This window comes from Protopterus annectens, chromosome 2.part1 (genome assembly GCF_019279795.1).
Source record: "Protopterus annectens isolate FY-2018-M chromosome 2.part1, PAN1.0, whole genome shotgun sequence".
Taxonomy (NCBI): domain Eukaryota; kingdom Metazoa; phylum Chordata; order Ceratodontiformes; family Protopteridae; genus Protopterus; species Protopterus annectens.
The window spans coordinates 1,574,196,789-1,574,216,678 of NC_056729.1; the positions used below are offsets into that span (position 1 = coordinate 1,574,196,789).

At 44.8% G+C, this 19,890-nt stretch overlaps 1 protein-coding gene across 3 annotated transcripts in view; it reads right to left on the reverse strand.

Moving 5' to 3' along the window:
* Nucleotides 1-9,354: 9,354 nt before the first annotated feature.
* ACOT7 (acyl-CoA thioesterase 7) overlaps nt 9,355-19,890 on the reverse strand; it is a 2,743,423-nt gene continuing 2,732,887 nt past the window's right edge. For all 3 annotated transcript variants that reach the window (XM_044063020.1, XM_044063019.1, XM_044063021.1), the window contains one exon: nt 9,355-9,817. In XM_044063020.1, the coding sequence (XP_043918955.1) occupies nt 9,713-9,817 (105 nt within the window). In that variant the 3' untranslated portion in view covers nt 9,355-9,712. The remainder of the gene's footprint in view (nt 9,818-19,890) is intronic.

Sequence of the window (19,890 nt, forward strand, 5' to 3'; positions counted from 1 at the left end):
GGTGGCTGAGGTGCGCCCAAAGGGAGGACCCTGAACTGATAATGACTGGCTCCTAGCCGGAAGTGAAGAAACCTCCTGGATCGCCTGTCCATCCGAATGTGGTAGTACGCGTCCTTGAGGTCTATGGAGCACATCCAGTCGTTCTCCCTCAAGAGGGGAAGTATAGATTGCAGGGTGACCATCCGAACTTTTGCTTGGTTACTGACAGGTTCAGCTGGGGAAGGGCTAAGATTGGGCTTAAGTCCCCCGCCTTCTTTGGCACCCAAAAGAACCTGGAGTAAAACCCTAAACCGGTTTTATCTCGGGACGCTGGATAGCTCTTTTTCTAGCAGCTGTTCGATTTCGACAGCTGCCGCCTCCCTTTGGTCGGGTGGAACATCTGGGAGGCTGCGAGATTTGGGAACCTTGAATAGGGGAATTGAATATCCTCTGGATATGACACGAAGCACCCAACTGTCTGTTGTTATGGACTCCCAAGAAGTCAGGTGCCTCGAAAACCGCCCCCGACTGCCTCCAGAGACGTACAGCCGGGCAACCCTTCAGGGCTGCTGCGTGGGTCTATCAGAGAAAGGTTCTCTGGACCCAAAGTTGCCAGGAGCCCCACTGCCTCTAGCACGACGACCTCCCCGTCCTCCTCTGCCACGGAAGGACTGGTTATCCGGAGCAGGTTGGGACTGCTGCGACTTCCGGAACCACATCTTCTTCTGTCCCTTTTGGTTCTTAGAGAAGGACCTCTGGGGAGCTGAGAAGCGGACTCCGACGACAGACAGCGTCTTCCCGTCCTTTTCGCTCTGGACTAATGTCTCGCGAACAGTCTTGCCAAACAAGGCAGAACCATCGAAGGGGGCATTCGCGAAGGTCGCCTTGAAGGGCTCTGCAAAATCACAATGGCGGAGCCAGGCCTGTCGCCTCATGACTAGGCCTGCTCCGCTGGCTCTAGCGGCTCCCTCAGTAGCATGAGAAAGCAGCCGCATAGATGTATTGGAAACTGATCTGAGAGTGGCCATTCGGGTGGAGTAAACCTGTTTATCCTCACTCGAGATGGACTCCTGGGGAGATGCAGCGTATTCTTTAATCAGATCCCGCTGCATCCTAATGACATGTGCCATGTAGTTCAGCGCTCTCAAGGAGAAGGTTGCTGACCTAAAACTCGCTTCCCAATGCGATCCATCGAGGGACTCCTTGCCCGGAGGATGCATGGAGGGACTCTCCTGGGCCAATTCCCTCTTCGTGGCTGCAGCCATCATCATGGCATCTACTGGGGACCCTTACTCCAGTGGGTGCGGTCCGACGGAGGGGAAAGAATGCGGTCCGGGCGCTTAGGATAGGCTCAATGGTGTCCGGATCCTTCCACGCCCTGATGGAAATAAGATCCACCAGGGGGTCAGCAGGAGGGACACCCAAGAGGTAGAAGGGCCCCTCGAATGCCTCCAAGAACACAGACTCGTCCGAAGAAGCCTTGGGGCAGACCACCCCCTGATCCTTAACATCTCCATGATGTCTCCAAATGAGACGTCCTCAGGGGTGACCTAGGGAGCCTTCCCTTCATCCAAGTCTGTGTCTTCAGTGACGGACTCAGGGAGTCCATGTGCCTCCTTGCACTTACGCTTCCGAGGTACTTCATCGGGGCTGTCCGAGGAGTACTCTTCAGCAGTTGGATGTTCCAAGGGAACCACTTGGGACATCGAGGCGGGCTGTCCCTGGGACCAGCTGGTGGGGGCCTGGCCCAATTGCAATGGAGTGCGGGATGGAGCCGTGGCAGGGACCGGGGGTCCGGATGTCCTCAACAGTGCCCTTTCCACTACGCCGAAAGCCGAGGGGAGCCAGCTTCTCTAAGCCCGAGCCGACCCCACTCGGATCCGATGCGGATCGGAGTCGGAGCGAAACCGTCGGATCCGAGAGACCGTGTGCTCCGACCTGGACGGAGCCGAAGACACACCAGCTCCCTCGGATCCGAGGCTCGCCTCGGCTCGAGAGGTCGGGTCCGGCACCAAGCACTCAAGGGATGGGACGGATCCGAGGTGCGCCGACCCATCGGATCCGACCCACCCCCGGATCCAAGTCTGCCCGGCGCCGACAGCTCCGAACCCGTGGTATGGGTCGGAGAAGGAGCCAAGGGGGCGAAAGGGTCAAGCCCCTCCCGGATGGGGGGGGGCTAGGAGCACTCCCATTTGCATTTGGGCCTGGATGAATTTCCTCATCATCCGGTCCATATCAGCTTCACTCATTGAAAAAGTTGACCTGGTGGAGGCCACCGAAGCGGACCTAGAGAGCCGCCTCGGAGACCTCCTAGAAGGGCTAGCCTCCTCCTCCTCGGGTACAGGAGAGAACCGAGGGGAGTGGAGCCGAGGAGGAGGAAAGCTAGAAGGCACAGGGGAGGCCCGCTTAGATGGAGGAGCCGAACTGGAAGTTTCGGCTCTTAAGTGGTGCCTCTCCCTGTGCCTCTCCTTCTTCTCTCTCTCCCTGGAGGATTCCTTCCCTCCGGCAACTTAGAGGGAGGTTGAGTCCCAGCCGGAGGGGGAGAACCCACAGCAACAGGTTGCTGAGTGGAAGGGGCAGAGGCCGAAGCGGTATCTGGAGGTAAAAGACCCGCCAGCACCAGCTTCGACCTCCGCTCCCTCAAAGCCTGGGGGTTGAACCCTGCACAAATGGTACAACCAGATGACAGGTGTTCAACCCCAAGATGACGAGTGTGGCCATCCGCTGGGGACAGCTTATGGCCACACTCGCATTTCGAGAAAACAGCCTTATGGGCTTCAGACATCACAACCCTAAGGCCTAACACAAAACACACACAAACAAACTACGCAAAACCCGAGAAAATTAAATAAAAGAGAGAGGAAAGCCTAAACACACTCAACACTAACTATATCAACAACAAAAATAAAGATTTTTAAAACTTTTTCTGTCAAAAAATTCTTTCTTATCTTAACCAACGCCAGGAGCTCTGGAATTCCGTAGCTACTTGAAAAGCGGCAAACGAAATCTGAGGTCAGTCAGGGCTTGGCAAGGGGTTATGGGTAAGAGGGAGGAGCTAGGAGCTCAGAGCCTAAGCTTTTGAATTGCCGGCTCGGATCCGAGGTCGGATCCGATACCCACAGGTTGCAGACGAATGAAGTCTGCCTACTTCAGATCCATAATTTCCTAGTCCCTCGTTGTGTCTTAGAAAAGGACTGCCGAGGGGTAGAAAACTTGATTTCCACAACCAACAAGGTCTTGCCTTCCTGCTCCCTGTGGGTAAGTGTCTCTTTGACTAAAGAGAGTAGATCCATCAAAGGGGGCATTGATGAAGGATGCTTTAAAGGACTCCGCCAACCTGCAGAGGGGCAGCCTGGCAAAACGCCAAATAGCAATACCTGTGTTGGCCGCTTAAAAAGCTCCTTCCGCAGCATTGGAAAATAGTCTCTTTGAGGAATTAGACAGGAACGCAACAGCTTGGGGAACACTTTGCTCAAGTCCTCAGCAAGCAACAACTCAGAAAGGGAAGTGGTGAGTTCTTTGCCCAAATCCCTCTGAAGGCAGGTGAAGTGTGCCAAGTAATTAAGAGCCCACAGACCGAATGTAGTTGAGGCAAAGACCCGCTTTCCATGTCTGTCGATCGCCCGATATTCTCGGTTGGGGGGATGAACAGATGTACTCTGCTCTGCCAGCTCCTTTCTAGTGGTGGCAACTACCACTATAGCATTGACTGGCACCCCTTTTACCACATCTATTTGTCTGTGGGAGGGCATAGAAACTTACTGGCTCCACAGTATCTGGCTCCTTCCATGCCCTTCTAGCTAGATGAGATCTACCAGTTCATCAGCAGGGGTGAAACCCAGGTGGTAGATGGTCCCATCCCAAATGCCTTTAGAAATACGAACTCTTCGGAGAATGGGATTGGGTAGACCATCTGCCCTTCAACTTGAGGATCTCCAAGATGTCCCCGAAGGAGCCATCCTCAGACGGAGATTTGGGGGAACTGTCCTCTTCATTCAGGTCCATATCCTTGGTGAGACACTCCATAGGGGAGTCTAGATGCCACCTCTCGCACAATCTCTTCTGAGGCACCTCCTCTGTGGGGAGCACACGGGAGGACTCAAAAGAGTGAGGAACTCCAAGTGGGGTAACTTCTGCATGAAGGCTGGTTCGAGAGGGCTGACGAGCAGGATGAGGAAGGTCCACTCTAGGGGGCTGGGAAGGACCCTGGATAGCAGGGGAGGCAGTTCTGGTAGAGCCCGGAAGAAGAAGGGCTGGATGATGCCCCCTCCCCATTCCCAGTAGGCAGAGCCAACTCAGAAGAGGAAACAGAGCATGCCACCACCTCAAGACCCTCAGATAGCACCAGCCTCGAGCTGTCAAGAGTCGAGACTGGTTCGAAAAAATGGGACTGGAGCCCTCCCCCAAGGACTCTGAAGGGACTGGTCAGGTCTGAGAGCCCATCTGCTCTGAGGGAGGAAGAGCAGAACTGGTCAGAATCTGAGACGGGGTAGAGACAAAATGGTTTCTAGGCATCCCCATTACCTCCTTACTTTTCCACATAGCCTGAAAGTCCAAAACCACCTGGGTTGGTTGAGGAGAAGAAAGCATAACAGCAGGGGAAGGAACCCCTAGCCAGATGAGCAGGGGACGCAAGAACCCCCAACCCAGTCTGAGCTTTAAGGAAGGAATTCATCATCCTGTCCATGTCAGAAGGAAGCAAGCTCCTGAAAAACCTAGAAGAGGCAGAAGACCTAGCTGGGGATGCATGCCTGGACTCTGAGGACTTCCATTGCCTCTCAGATGATTGGCTTCTGCACCCGGGAGCTGCAAAGGGCTGCACCATGCCAGAACCTGAAGGAGAGTTGTCAATTACAATGCTGGGATCTGACATGGATCCTGGATCCACCTGCCTCGGATCAGAGGACAATTGAGGATCTGAGTGCTTAGAACCCGAATGTCTCTGATCTGAGGAGTTCGGATCAGTGCTATGTCTGGTTTTGGTTGGATCTGAAAGCCTCGATCCGGAGGCCTTGGATCTGGAAGTAGACTCCTGTGACCTCGGATCTGAAGGCCTAGAAATGGAAGCCTTGGTTCTGGAGCTGGATTTGCAGGACCTAGGATCAGAGGTCATTGGATCAGACATAGCCCAGGCTGGAGTAGCACCCGTGGGAGCTAGGATCCGACAGCCTGGGCTTTTTCAAGGAGGAGACCACTGGGACAGAGGGAGCTTTCCTTTTGTGGTCAGAGGGGCCCAGCCTGGTCAGAGACTGGGCCAACAGACCCCCTGGGCCAAACCCTTTAACAACTTATTTTGACACTCGACCAGGGCCCTGGAGTTGAATGCAGTGCAAATGTCGCACTCAACCTCCAGATGGTCGGCACCCAAACAACAGAGGCGCTTCTTTTGAGAGTTGGACATGGGCATCTTCCAACCGCAGGAGGAGCACCTCTTAAAAATAGCTGGCTTATCAGACATTGTAAGACAGACCAAATGCCAAAAACGCAAACGGTATGCAAAACCATAAACTGGGAGCCAAAAACCAGCAAAGGACAACCACTAGCAGTAAAACTACAAACTACTAATCTAGAATAAGATAAAACACTATTAAGCTAGAATAAACACCCTAAAAAGGTTATATTAAGATGAAGAGAAAAATTTGTGCCAAAAGGCTTAACCAACGAGAACAACTACTAAGCCTAAACTTAAAAGATATAGCAAAGATACTAGCAAACTACTAGAAAATACAGGAAAATGCAAATTTAAGGAAGAAAAATAAGCACTTATCCCCTGAAGAAACTCAAGCCAAGATAATCGTGTCTGAAGCGGTGAGAGGCAAACAAGATCTGAGGGGTTAGAGGGCAGCAAGGGATTATGGGAGCGGGAGGAGTTTGAGCTTAGAATCTGTCTGATAAGTTACTGGCTCAAATCCGAAGTCAGATCCTTTGACCCAAGAGTGAGGAATAGTGACATGGATAACATCAGAGCTCTTTTTTTTCAATTTTGTTGTAAAACAGTGTTTAAGGTTCATCAGTTTATTAGCTTTAAGTTTTCTGGCTTCATTGTTAGCATGTGAACTGTACAACATGAATCCACATAAACATGGATAGCATTACATTAAGTGCAGTATGTGAAATAGTAATGTGAAGCTATATACACAGAAATTACAACCTAACACTGTTGTTGTTGTTATAATGTCAATGAATAATTGTACAAATTTTATAAATCAAATTCTGTGTACCATATTGCTAAGTAATGCTGAAGTGTTCAGCCACTTTAATGAGCTACTTGTTCATTTTACTGACTTTCTGCTGTAGTTTGGTTTGGAAGCTAACATCAATCAAGGTAGCAGAAATGATTCAGAGAGCAGAGATATGCCCATTCATGATGTACTGCATGATGCACATTTGCTAACCACACAGTGTTCATTTCATCATCTGTCTTTTGTTGCACGACCTTTTAATTGGGACCCAGTTTTTTTTCCTTGTACTCTTTAAATTTGTGTTTTTGGCCTCGACTGTCATTTTACTCCTGAAAAGCCTGTGACATTTTTTTTCTAGAGACAACCCTTGTAAAGCTTTTATTCTAATTTTAATGGCTTTATTACATTTCTGACAATGTTCAAAATATCAATACTACAAAAAGAATCTAAAGGAAACACTCAGTATGAAAATTATTATAGGTTTATAGGTTGGTACTAGGCTATCAGCCCTAGGGCCTATACAAGCCTAGCCATAACAATTCCCTGGCTATTTCTTCCCACAGTATTTACTTCCCTGGACCCCTGTCTAGCAGGGCGACTGACATGATCCCCGGGGTGAATTTCCTATCTCCCATCCAATCATCAAGGTTCCTTTTGAACAGGGCCAAAGAGCACTCTACTTGACATGTATGGGCAGTCTATTCCAGAGTCAGGGGTGTCTCTGGGTCAGGAACCTATCCCCTCCAGCATGTTTTGTTCATTGCGATGACAAGGTTTAGATCCCTGGAGCATGTGTCTCTGAGGGATTGGGATTTCTTTAAGTGTAGCATGTCCAACAGCTCTGGGTTTGACATGGCCTTGTATGTTAAGCAGAAATCGCCTCTGAGTAGACGATATATGACAGAGTATAGGTGGAGTTTTTTTTAGACAATCAGCATACGGCATCTGCATTAGGCCTGTGATTCTTTTAGTGAGGTACTTCTGCGGCCTTTCCAGTTGTTGCAGATGTCTTGAGAGGTACATACCAAATGGGGCGTTGTATTATATAATGGGTCTAATGAGGGATGACTACAGTGGGACAATGACCTCCATTTTTCTGGATGAAAAGCCCTTAATGATGAGGTGTGCCACATAGAAGGATTTCTTGACTGTTGTGGCGATATGGTTATCAAGGTGAGACCACTGTCCACCTGTGTCCCTAAGTCTCTTATCACACTTTCGGTGTTTAGTGTACTGTCACCTATGTGGTAATTCACGGGTACATGTTTTTCCCCAAAGGGGATAACTATACATTTCTTGGCATTGAGCTTGAGCCCATGGCTCTGGCACCATGCATCTGTTTCTGTAAGGCTCTTTTGTAGAATATCCATATTATTTGGGGATTCAATAATGGCTCCCAGTTTGCAGTCATCTGCGAACTTTGTTAGCCAGAGTCCCTTAGTGTTGGCCTGTACTTCAGAGAAGTTGATGCCAAACAAGAGCGGTCCCAGGACTGAACCCTGAGGTACTCCACTTGTCACTTGTCTGGAGCTGGATTTTGAATCGGCTACTTTTAAAGTCTGGGTTCTGTCAGTAAGCCAGTTGGCAACCCATCGAGTGATGTAGGGATTAATGCCCAGCTTAGTAAGTGCATCTATGATTCCAGAGTGGGGGATGGTGTCGAAGGCCTTGGCAAGGTCCAGATAAGCTGTGTGGACCACCTTACCCTCGTCCACGGTTCTGGAGACTGATTAGAAGTCAATCAGGTTCAGGAGGCAAGATCGACCCTTCACGAACCTAAACTGTGTGGGGTCCAGTGTTTGAAGGTTGCCTATGTCTTTGTTTATAAGTTCCATGATAATACGTTCCATGGCCTTGCATATCAGGCACATCAGACTGATGGGGTGGTAGTTCCCAGGATCCAAAGTGGAGCCCCCCTTGTGGAGTGGGATAACTGTAGCTGTGCGCCACTCAGTGGGCACGAAGCCTGAGGTGAGGCTATGATTAAACATGACATTCAGGCGAGGTGCCAGTTCATTTTGTAGTTCATGTAGTACACAGCCTGGGATGTCATCTGGTCCCATGGATGCTGTATTCTTAGCTTTGGAGAGTGCGTTTTTTACCTGTGTGGCCGTTATTACCAGAATTTGGCAATCTTTCGGTATTGAGATGGGCCCTTTAGGGGGTGAGAAGGGGGCAAAGTTTGCACCGAATCCATCAGCCAGTATATTGGCAATATCCTTGGGATCAACATATTTAATGCCATTCTGTTGTAGCTCAGAGCAGATCTTCTGAGCATTGCCATTTAGATTCTTGACATAACTATAGAATGCCTTGTGGTTGTCTTTGGAATCTTTGGCAATTTTATTTTCGAAACTAGCTTTGGAGGATTTTACGAGGGATCTCAGCTTCTTATTGAAGCTGGTAAGGGAGTTTTTTGCATCCTGGGCTTTTACTGTTTTCTGCAACAGTTTCTTCCTTTTGTTGTAAAGTTTGTTTATGGCAAGGGACCATCAGATTTGCTTCCTTTTTTTGGAGGAGAGCGTCTTGGTTCTATTGGGGATGGCACGATTCATGCACGAGTGGATGTGCCTGTACAGTGCCTAAGTCTAGGATTCAGCAGTCGAACTTTCAGTTCCCGTCTGCATGGGTGACATGAAGTTTGTCATGTCTAATTTGAGGAGCATGAAGTTTTTTATTGAGACTTTTGTGGGGTAGCTATAATGCTACATAAGTGTCTAAAATCAAATGTCTGCATACTTTGTCAGAAATAACGGTGAAGATATTTTCAAAATATGACTTATACTTGCCGACTAAAGAATCACAGACCAAGATCGACTGATGAACAACTCATAAATGAGAAAAACTGTCAAACACCAATTTTGAAGTAGCAAGAAGATGTAAAAATGGTATCAACAAATCCTGGTTTTAAGGACTTGCATCAGCCCAGATTAGTACTTGTTCCAACATGAGATAAGAGCTGGCTTGTGTAAGGGAGCATAAATTACACAGAAAAAATGGATGGAAAACAGCTGCTCTGGTGAGAAGAAACCCATATGTCAAGATTTACTACTACTGTGTTCGTCACTGAAGAACAATCTACTGATAGGTCAGCAAGATAATCACATATTTCCACTACAAATGAGAATAGAAAAAATTAGGTATCACTATATGGAAATAAATGTATGGAGAAAAAAACTCATGAACATCAAAATGGGTGCTGCAGGACAATATTTAATAATATAATACGCTATATTTCTCTTTATAATTTATATCTTATACGTTCTATTACAGACAAAATATACTGCATTTGTAAGAGACACTACTTTGTGCCTAGTCCTACTTTACAGTGTATATGTGTTGTACATATCTAGAGTTTATGCTTCTGAATCTTAACAGGAAGCTTTGGTTTACAGCAGTGAAGTATAAACAGTAACACAACATACACAACAGGATTCAAGTAACACTGGAAATATTATTTTTATCTGCTTTGGGTCATGTGGTCATTCCACAGGTAGTCTTGGTGCTGCTAGAGTTTCTGGTGAGCAGTATTTTTTTTCTTTGAAGAAAATTTACTGCTGTGTAAGTGCAAGCTTTTCACTCTGCCTCTTGGCTTTGGTCTGTAGGTACCGCATTTTGCCTTCTTCAAAACGTTTTTTCTCGTCTTCTGTTTCAGTCTGAAAAAAAAACAGGAACATGGAAATGGGACGCTGCAGAGTAGTAGACAAAATATGAAAAAAAACAAGGGCAAAGCATCCTTAAAACAATATCCAGAAGTAGATAACTATTCCACGAGAATATCTAGACAGGGCATGCTGCAATCTGAACTTCAAACTGCAAAATAAGACTGTAATTCAGTAAACAAATGATAAGAGTATAAAATGGAATAACAGTAATATTTTTAAAATAACTCATATTTCCAAAGTAAGATGTATTTCTTTGCAACCATGGCCATTGTTAATACTTTTAGGTGCTACATTAGGGACCACAGCTATCATATCACATCAGTAACCCACCTACTACAACAAGCTGTTAGTACCCTCTCACACTCATTCCCGGATCCCATCTCCTCCCCATCATCTTCATTTCTTCATCTCCTATTCACAGTGACCTCCTTATTCCCTTTCACCATAACAAATGTACCTCCTTTTGGCAGCTCTCCTATAGATGGACTTATCTGTTTAATAACATATATATATATATATATATATATATATATATATATATATATACACACACACACACACACACACACATATATGTATACATATTTATATTTATATACAGAGAGAGATGCAGACTGCAATACTGTTAAGCATTCTCACAAGGTCTATTAGCGGTTACTTTCTTCAAAGCTTTCCATTAATCAGGCCTTTCTGAAAATTACCACATTGTGATCATGCCATTTTTTAAACCAGTATGCGTGACATATTTATCAAACAAACCATCACAGCTGACAACAATTTTAGCAGTCATCCATGCACAAGGTAGAATTGCCAACTCACAGCAAGAGATTCCCTGGTTTGATTCTCAGCTGGGGTGCCTTGTGTGTGGAGTCTGCACGTCCTCCCTGTGTTTGTATGTGCTTCCTCCGGGTGTTCTGGTTTCCTCCTACATTCCAAAGACATGCAGTAGGTGAACTGGATACTCTAAATTGGCCACTGGTGTGAGTGTGTGTGTGGTGTGGGAGAACTACTGTGGGAGGGGCTAGTCACCTGGCGGTGTAAACCTTGGCTTTAGATGATTGTCACTATTGAAGTGACACCCTGATCCCATGTAAAAAAATGGGAAAAAGGATTATGGATGGATCCATGCACAAGATAAACAAATGTTTAATAAGGTAAGACGCAACAATTTGTTCTCTATCATCTTACATGCTCAAGGAATGCAAGCATTACCAATATACACCATACTGATGGTACCTGTAAAACAACAGGCATATTCTTATTATAGTAATTGATCTATTAAGAGGACACTCACTGATGAGATCATTGCTTTGGTATTATCTTTTTTACCAATTAGAATTTAGCACATTTTCTTCTATTAAAAACATATTTGGGGATTCTTGCACATTCCAATGCATCCCATGATATTGTCTGTCAGCCACACAAGTGCTACTAGGAAGCAATTTCCTACAAATCAAGAAATAATGTAAAACTGGTACTATATTGCTAAATACAAGAATATATACTTCCTCAACTACAGGCATCTGTATCAGCGACAACTGGCAGAAGACTCTCTTATCTAAGGGTGGATGGAGTGAGGATTTTCCTGATCCATCAAGGAAGGCCTTTCTGAAGATTAATGGATATGCTAAGAATGCATCTGTAGACCTTCCCTAGATGTATCTTTGACTGGGGCAAATTCCAATCAGCACTAAAGAAGCAGGAGCACAGAAGTTTTCCAGTACAGAATTTTGATGGACAAATCCTGTAGTAGTAACTTCTCAAAAGTAGTCTGACTTCCCAATTTGTGTTTGAGGTGATAATGCTTGGTGAAGCTGTACACCAACAACCAAGTGGCTGAGGTGCAGATGTAAGTAATACAGACTTTGCTGAAGCATGCCCATGAGGTAGCTACTCCATTAATTGGGTAAACGTTTCACTACCGCATCTACAAGTGGGAGATTATATGCCTGATGGCAAAAAAATAACGGAGTTGGTAATACACTTCGAAAATATCTGACACTTGAAAGCATTTTCCTCTCTGGTGCAAAACTTGTCTGTATTCCTGAACATCTACATCTAGTTTGGGTAACACCCGAGCTGACAGTGAAAATCCAGAGTGTAAAGGGTCCTCTTTTTCCTAGTTTTTGTTGCTTAAAAAATATCACAAGTTTGATGGACTTGCTCAGGGACATCCTGTGGAACAAACTACTCCTGTAAACAGCCAACTAAAGTTTGTTCCACATAATGGCCAGAAGACTGGAGATCCTATGTGCAAGGTGATGGACACAAAAGAAAAATGTTTTTCAAGACATGAACTTCAATGATATCAAACCAACAAGCTCAAATTCTGGGAAGCCTCACAACCATTAAGTTCAAGTTCAAAGAAGGGGAGGGCTTCTGTACAGAAGGACTGAGATACAGCACTCCTTTAAAGAGCTACTTAACCAGTTGCTCCTTGACCATAATCCTGCACTCCACAAGAACCTAATGTGAAGATACCTGATACATGCATCACAAATCATGGAATAACTGAAGCTCAAATCATTCGGGGGTCTAAGATATATCAAATTCACCTACATACTCTGAATGACCAGAATGGTACCAAGTGTCGAGCCACCAAAACTGAGAAATGTTTTCACTCAAAGGCATATGCTTGCTCAGTGGAAGCCTCCCTATCAGTTTCTATCACCTCAGAGATCACAGCCTGCTAATTTTGTGGGAGGGGTCTACTGAAGTGAAGCTAGCTGTCATCCGAACTGTGAGGAACGTCACTGGCTTGGTTCTTGTAGCACCTCCAGAACCTAAAGCAATTCCCTTCACCAAGAAGTAAAGAGAATCCTAGAATCTGTGTTGTGAGGTATGTAATCAGTGGGAGCAAAAGGAATGTAGAAATGAAATATCTGTGCAAAAGAAATGTAAATGCATCACAACAATCTGCCACTATACTGCTGAATGGATAATAAGAGTGGAGAATCATGCGTTTCCAACAGGTAAACAGGTGAATTTCTGGGGTCTATATTACGTGATCGAATGATCACAATAACGAACGCTCTAAAGAGCAAAAATGCAGCACATCAAAGCCATTATTGTGCCCTCACACCCCCTGCTAAATATATATACCAACTTTGAGATCACACTACAGTGAGAAAAGGGAAAATATTCTGTTGTTCACTGTACTGCGATCCCACAAAAAGCACTTCGGTGTGCTGCATTTTCACTTTCAGAGCATTTGCTATTGTGATCATTCGATCACGTAATATAGACCATAATTTCTGGAGAGTTCCCTGCCCAGAAAATTAATTAGGCATAGTGTTTTAATCTGCACCTACAGAAGAGACGTGGACAAGCAGTTCACATCATATATCACCTTATTCACCTCTGTGGGAATAAGAACTCCTGAAAGATAAATACTCCTGTCTATGGCTAAGTACCATATAAGTACTACCAGCTTCCCTCATATAAGGTATGATCCTATGCCCACTTGCTAGTTTAGGCACCACAAGAAAGAATAGGTGTCTGACAGAATGAAGAGAGTCATTGTAAGCAGCTGTTTATCCAAGGCTTCAGTGGGCTCAAACACTTCTCTAAAGTTCTGACTGATGTACAGTTTTCTCTTTAGGAATAACTACACCTGCACTGTGTGGAAATCTAAGTGAGTAAAGTATTCATCATCAGAATTTGAAACCGGTTCCTTTGTAGGTTATGGAAGGTTCAGCAGCAAGTTGGTGGGAACTGTATCATAGTAGGACACAGTAAAAAGGTCCAATGTCCAATACAAAGCAAAGGACTGTGAGCATATGGTGGCTCTGATGCCATTAACAAAACTCACAATCCACTGCAATGTCCACATCCTCATGAACAAAAATGCCATTGTTAAGATCAAGGTGGTCATGAAGCTCTTAAAGTGCAGCTGTGTCTGAATCTGGAATCTCCGCTTATTCCACACCTAGGTAACCTCTTCGAGGCCAGGACTAAACAACACTGGGATGTGTCCAATTCGACTCTGCTAAAGTACCTTACTTTAGCAGTGTTCAGACATGATTTTACTATTCTATGGCTATCCTCAAGAGCTGCATCCAATACAGTCCCCACAAGAGGGCCACCTCCAGAAATTCCCCAGAGCAGACTACCAGGAACCAATCATCCAGGCATGGGAAGACCAGGAGACATTGTAATTTCTGCCCAATTGGCCAAGTCATGGCTGAACAGGTCTGTCAACCAGTCTACCTACCTGATTACAAAAATGAAATAAATATACGTACATGCATAAGTGCTTTGTGATACTCTTTCAAGCTGAAGCAAACTGTAGGTGATACCCTCCTGCATGCAGCCCTAGACCACAGTCAGGAATGCAGTGGGGCATTTGGTATGGTCATCATCTTATGTGACTTTGCCAACACCAGAGGGATAAGATAGTACGATGTTTGAGAGCCTTCCGTGGATTGTGAGGATGCCTATTACTCTATTGGGGGTGGCCAGGTTTAGAACTGGAAGGAGTGGAAGTGAAAGTGGAAGGAGGAGCAATGTAGATGCCATCCACAAGTTAAGGATCTGCTTCCACTTTAAGAGGTTACCATCAAGGTTCTGGGCAGGTTGGTTAGGAAGTATTTCTTCCACAAAAGTGGGCACCTAGATGCTTGTTTATGACTTTTTCCTTCAGGAAGAGCAACCTAAACTTTGCCATTCTGCAAAGGAACACAACTGAGCCTGTAGCCCTAATCAGAGTCTCTGCATTGTTTAAATTACTTAAATGACCACAAATCCGACAGTGGTTAACAAAAACACAAATAATGAACAAAATACTCAAACATCAACCAGCATAAAGAAATACAGGAGCAGTGGAATTAGCATACACAATACTTTAATCTCTGCTTTTGTCTTTGCAGACTTCATTAGAATAACAATCTTACAAACATAACACATTAAATACTACAAACAACCAATCAAATAAATGAACTAATTAACAGCAATAAAACACACCCATTAAACAATGAACTATTCAAAAGTAAAAAAAACAAACACTTAAAACTGTTTTATTTATTTATAAAAAGTATCCCCACCTTCAAAAAACACTTAACATTAATCATATCATTGAGCCCTGGGTATTTATCTGCTCCTATTTTTATTTGCCACATTGTCTCCCTTTGCTCTAAATAATTTTTAAAATATCCACCATTATAATCGCCCATACATTGTTCCAATATGGGAAAAAAAACTTTTTATAATTCTTACATTCTATATCACATCGGGACAGAGGAAGGACAAGGAGACATGGTGGTGGAATGAGGAAGTACAGAAGAGTATGCAGGCAAAGAAGAAGTGGGATTGTCAGAGAGATGAAGAAAGTAGACAAGAGTATAAGGAGATGAGGTTCATGGCAAAGAGAGAGGTGGCGAAGGCTAAGGATAAGGCATACGAAGAGTTGTACGAAAGGTTGGACACTAAGGAGGGAGAAAAGGACCTGTACCGATTGTCTAGACAGAGGGACCAAGCTAGCAAATATGTGCAGCAGGAAAAGGTGATAAAGGATAATGAGGGAAACATACTCACAAGTGAGGAGAGTGTGTTGAGGAGATGGAGAGAGTACTTTGAGGGGTGGATGAATGAAGAGAATGAGAGGGAGAGAAGGTTGGATGATGTAGGGATAGTGAATCATGAAGTATAATGGATTAGCAAGGAGGAAGTTAGGATAGCTATGAAGAGAATGAAGAATGGAAAGGCTGTTGGCCCAGATGACATACCTGTGGAAGCATGGAGGTGTTTAGGTGAAATGGCAGTGGAGTTTTTAACCAGATTGTTTAATGAAATCTTAGAAAGTGAGAGGATGCCTGAAGAATGGAGAAAAAGTGTTTTGGTACCGATTTTTAAGAATAAAGGTGATGTGCAGGGCTGTAGTAACTACAGAGGGATTAAATTGATCAGTCACAGCATAAAGTTATGGGAAAGAGTAGTGGAAGCTAGGTTAAGAAGGGACGTGATGATTAGTGAACAGCAGTATGATTTCATGCCGGGAAAGAGCACTACAGATGTGACGTTTGCTCTGAGAGTGTTGATGGAGAAGTACAGAGAATGTCAGAAGGAGTTGCATTGTGTTTTTGTAGACTTAGAGAAAGCATATGACAGGGTGCCTAGAGAGGAGTTGTGGTATTGTATGAGGAAGTCAGGAGTGTCAGAGAAGTATGTAAGAGTTGTACAGGATATGTACGAGGGTAGTGTGACAACGGTGAGGTCTGCGGTGGGAGTGACGGATGCGTTTAAGGTGGAGGTGGGGTTACATCAAGGATCAGCTCTGAGCCCCTTCTTATTTGCAATGATGATGGACAGGTTGACAGACTAGATCAGACAGGAGTCCCCATGGACTATGATGTTTGCAGATGACATTGTGATCTGTAGTGAGAGTAGGGAACAGGTGGAGGACACCCTGGAGAGATGGAGATATGCTCTAGAGAGAAGAGGAATGAAGGTCAGCATGTCTAAGACAGAATATATGTGTGTGAATGAGAGGGAGGATAGAGGAATGGTGAGGATGCAAGGAGTAGAGGTGGCAAAGGTGGATGAGTTTAAATACTTGGGGTCAATAGTTCAGTGTAACGGTGAGTGTGGAAGAGAGGTGAAGAAGAGAGTACAGGCAGGATGGAGTGGGTGGAGAAGAGTGTCAGGAGTGATATGTGACAGACGAGTACCTGTAAGAGTGAAAGGGAAGGTCTACAAGAGGGTAGTGAGATCAGCTATGTTATATGGGTTGGAGACAGTGGCATTGACAAAAAGGCAGGAGTTTGAGCTGGATGTGGCAGAGTTAAAGATGTTAAGATTTGCACTGGGTGTGACGAGGGTGGACAGGATTAGGAATAAGTATATTAGAGGGTCAGCCCAGGTTGGAAGGTTTGGAGACAAAGCCAGAGAGGCAAGATTACGTTGGTTTGGACATGTGCTGAGGAGGGATGCTGAGTATATTGGGAAAAATATACTAAGGATGAAGCTACCAGGTAACAGGAAAAGAGGAAGGCCTAAGATAAGGTTTATGGATGTGGTAAGAGAGGACATGCAGGTGGTTGGTGTGACAGAGCAAGATGCAGAAGACAGGAAGAAATGGAAACAGGTGATCCGCTGTGGCGACCCCTAACGGGAACAGCTGAAAGAAGATGATAACATTCTATACTATGCTTAAAAAGAGAATTTTTCTCATCGTTCTTAATACTGTATAAATGCTCTTTAATTCTAGCTCCTTTTCTTTGACTTTGTCAGCTTTCTTCTTGGACTTCTTGTCTTTGGTAAGAGGCAAAGAAGCACAAGAGGAAGAGGAAAGGATGGCAGACCCTGTCTGGGGAAGGAGAAGTCTCTCCACTATCAGTTTTCTCCCTTCTAGTGTGCAAGGCACAGGCACTAAAAGAGGAAAAAACCTGACTCTAAGTATCAAGGTGATCTGCAACTAAACAATACGCCCAAAGGCCATGTTGGTCTTGGAACGGCAGCTTGTGCCCAAATTCTGTGACTTTTTGAATCCTTGACTGTCAGCCATAGAAAAGAAGAAAAGATGCAAAAAACACACACATATGGCAAACAAAAAAATGGCTGATCTCCTAGCACTAAAAGAGTGTGTGTGTGTGTTATATATATATATATATATATATATGGGGTTTACTTGAAATGTTTGAATCCCCACTTACCCAAATCCGAAATGAGAGGGATGATATCACTGAATCTGCAAAACATCGACACCTTGTATTACCAACATTTTTTACAGGGAAAATGAAGAGTTGGTGGAGTATGAATAAAACCTTCCAAAAAGGATACAGGATGACAGACCTCAACAGAATGACTGAACACTTCAGGTGGCAAATGAGATATGAGATAGGTGGAGTTCAGGGAATTATGAGTAGGGAAGGAGTGAGAGCCCTAGAACCAAAGAGCTTCAGATTTTGTGCCGAGGTCAAATCCTGTTGGATCAAACAACCCGTAGCTGAATCACATGAAAACAGACAATAATGCATTGTACATTAGTAATAATACATTGATTCTTTAGAGGAGCAGAAGCCTGTTGACAGCTTGCAGCAGTGGACTGATGTGAATAAATCCAGAAACTCCACACAAAGGTCTGCCTGCAAAAGTTCCACACCAGCTGAAAATTCTTACTTCAGTACTAGGAAGTACCAAGTAAACAGTGTTACAGTTGGAAATCCTTACTGCATGGATCACCACAGACAGTTTCTCAGTGGTATAAATTGCTTAATCATGGTGACATTCTTCAGAACAGATGATTAGACCTACACCAGAACCATGTTTTTTTAGTGTCAGATTATCATTCAGGATCTCTCTTATACTGTGCACCTTCAAAACAATAGCCAGCCTCTTCACAATACAAAATTAATAATAAGAAAAATTTAAGTAGAGCATAAAGCTACAACCTCCACATAGATACAAACCCGTCTTCCCACCAATCTCGAAAGAGCTGTGCTTCAGTGAGCTAAAGACCCAACACAATCCCCCAGATTCTGTATGCCTTGCACGGCGTGTTGGATTAGTGCAGGAGCTGTAACAGGCAATATGTCTGCTGTACGATCCAGAAACAGCCTGCGGGGGTGTGCACGAGCGCTCCTGCACTAGTCCTGCAGGGACTAAGCCCCTGTATGCAAATCACTCCATTTGCAGGAGAAATCTATGCAAATGAGGTGAATTTACGATCCAGGAAGCTTGAAACCGGTCGTGCAGGACTAGTGCAATCTGCAGAAATGTACTCGGTTAGTAACCGAGTACATTTTTGCAAAATCCAAAACGGAGCTGTGACAGCTCCAAATAAAGGCTGCATATCAGTCAGGAAAGCATGCCAATGGCCAAGTATAAGGCCATTGGCATTACAAACAGTCATAAAAATAAAAAAAAAAACTTTAATTTTTTTTTTTGCCAATCTTGGCTGTTTAAGCATAGGGCAACGGTGTGCAAATGGGATCAGGGGGAAAATAATTAAATAAACCTAAAATAAGCATTCTAACTAAAATCACTATTTTGCCATGAAAGTCAATGGCAGGCAGAAGACAACATGGCCAGTGAGTAGTGGTTGCTAAGGGGGGAGGTTCAGTGTGAGACATATAACTATGCATTAGCAGGCAGTCCTATGCAAATGAGGGGAATGATAGTGAATCCCAGTTTTCCCAGCATGCTAGTCAGGTCCCAACAGTGCAAGAGTATGAATAGCTTGGTGCAAGCCTAGGAATTAACTGACATCATGGGGGTGTGTGTCAAGCATACCGTAAGAGGACTGGAGTCCTGTGGCCCGGGTTTGCTCCTAGCTTAGAACAGCTATGCTAGGCCAAGTACTCTTTACATTGCCTAAGTGAGTGTGCACTCTGTGCACCGGGTTTTAAAGGAAGAAAAAAAGTTAAACCAGGAAATAGCAGCACTGTGCACATTTGAGCACTCTGTTTGTGCGGCGCGCCCCAGGCTTAATTGGGAAGGGAAAACAGCAGTAGGAAGGTAATCAAGGAGAACTAGCTTAGCTGGCAGGTGAAATGTATCAGAATCAGCCAATTACAGAGGCAGCAGATGAGCCCAGCCCAGAACACTACTATAAACTATGCTAAGACCTTCCCCTCTGGTTTTTCCCCATGTTCTACACCACCGGTGTATACAAGCAGGGAACTTTTAACAAACAAAACTACAAAATGAGAGGGGCTGCAGCAGGCAACATAGAACAACATGTGCAAGAGGCTGAGGGTGGTGAGTATGTGAATGCTGCCTATCAACCCACAGTCAGGAGACGGAGAAGAGTGTACAGACCCAGGGTAACCTACCAAGGGCTACAGGAGCTGGCAACAGTGGAGCACTATTGGGTGGATATGGCCCTCCTACAGCAAATTGTTGAGCTGTGCCGGCCACGCCTGACACACCAAACTGACCGAGGGGAACCCATCGCAGTGGATACCAAGGTATGTGTAGGCCTAGGAATACTAGACACAGGTACCTCCCAAAACTCAACTGGGCAAATCATGGGGATCTCACATGAATCAGCATCCAGAGTATTCCACCAGTTCCTGGATGCCATGTCAGCAGATGCCAGTAAGCACATATATTTCCTCAACACCTGT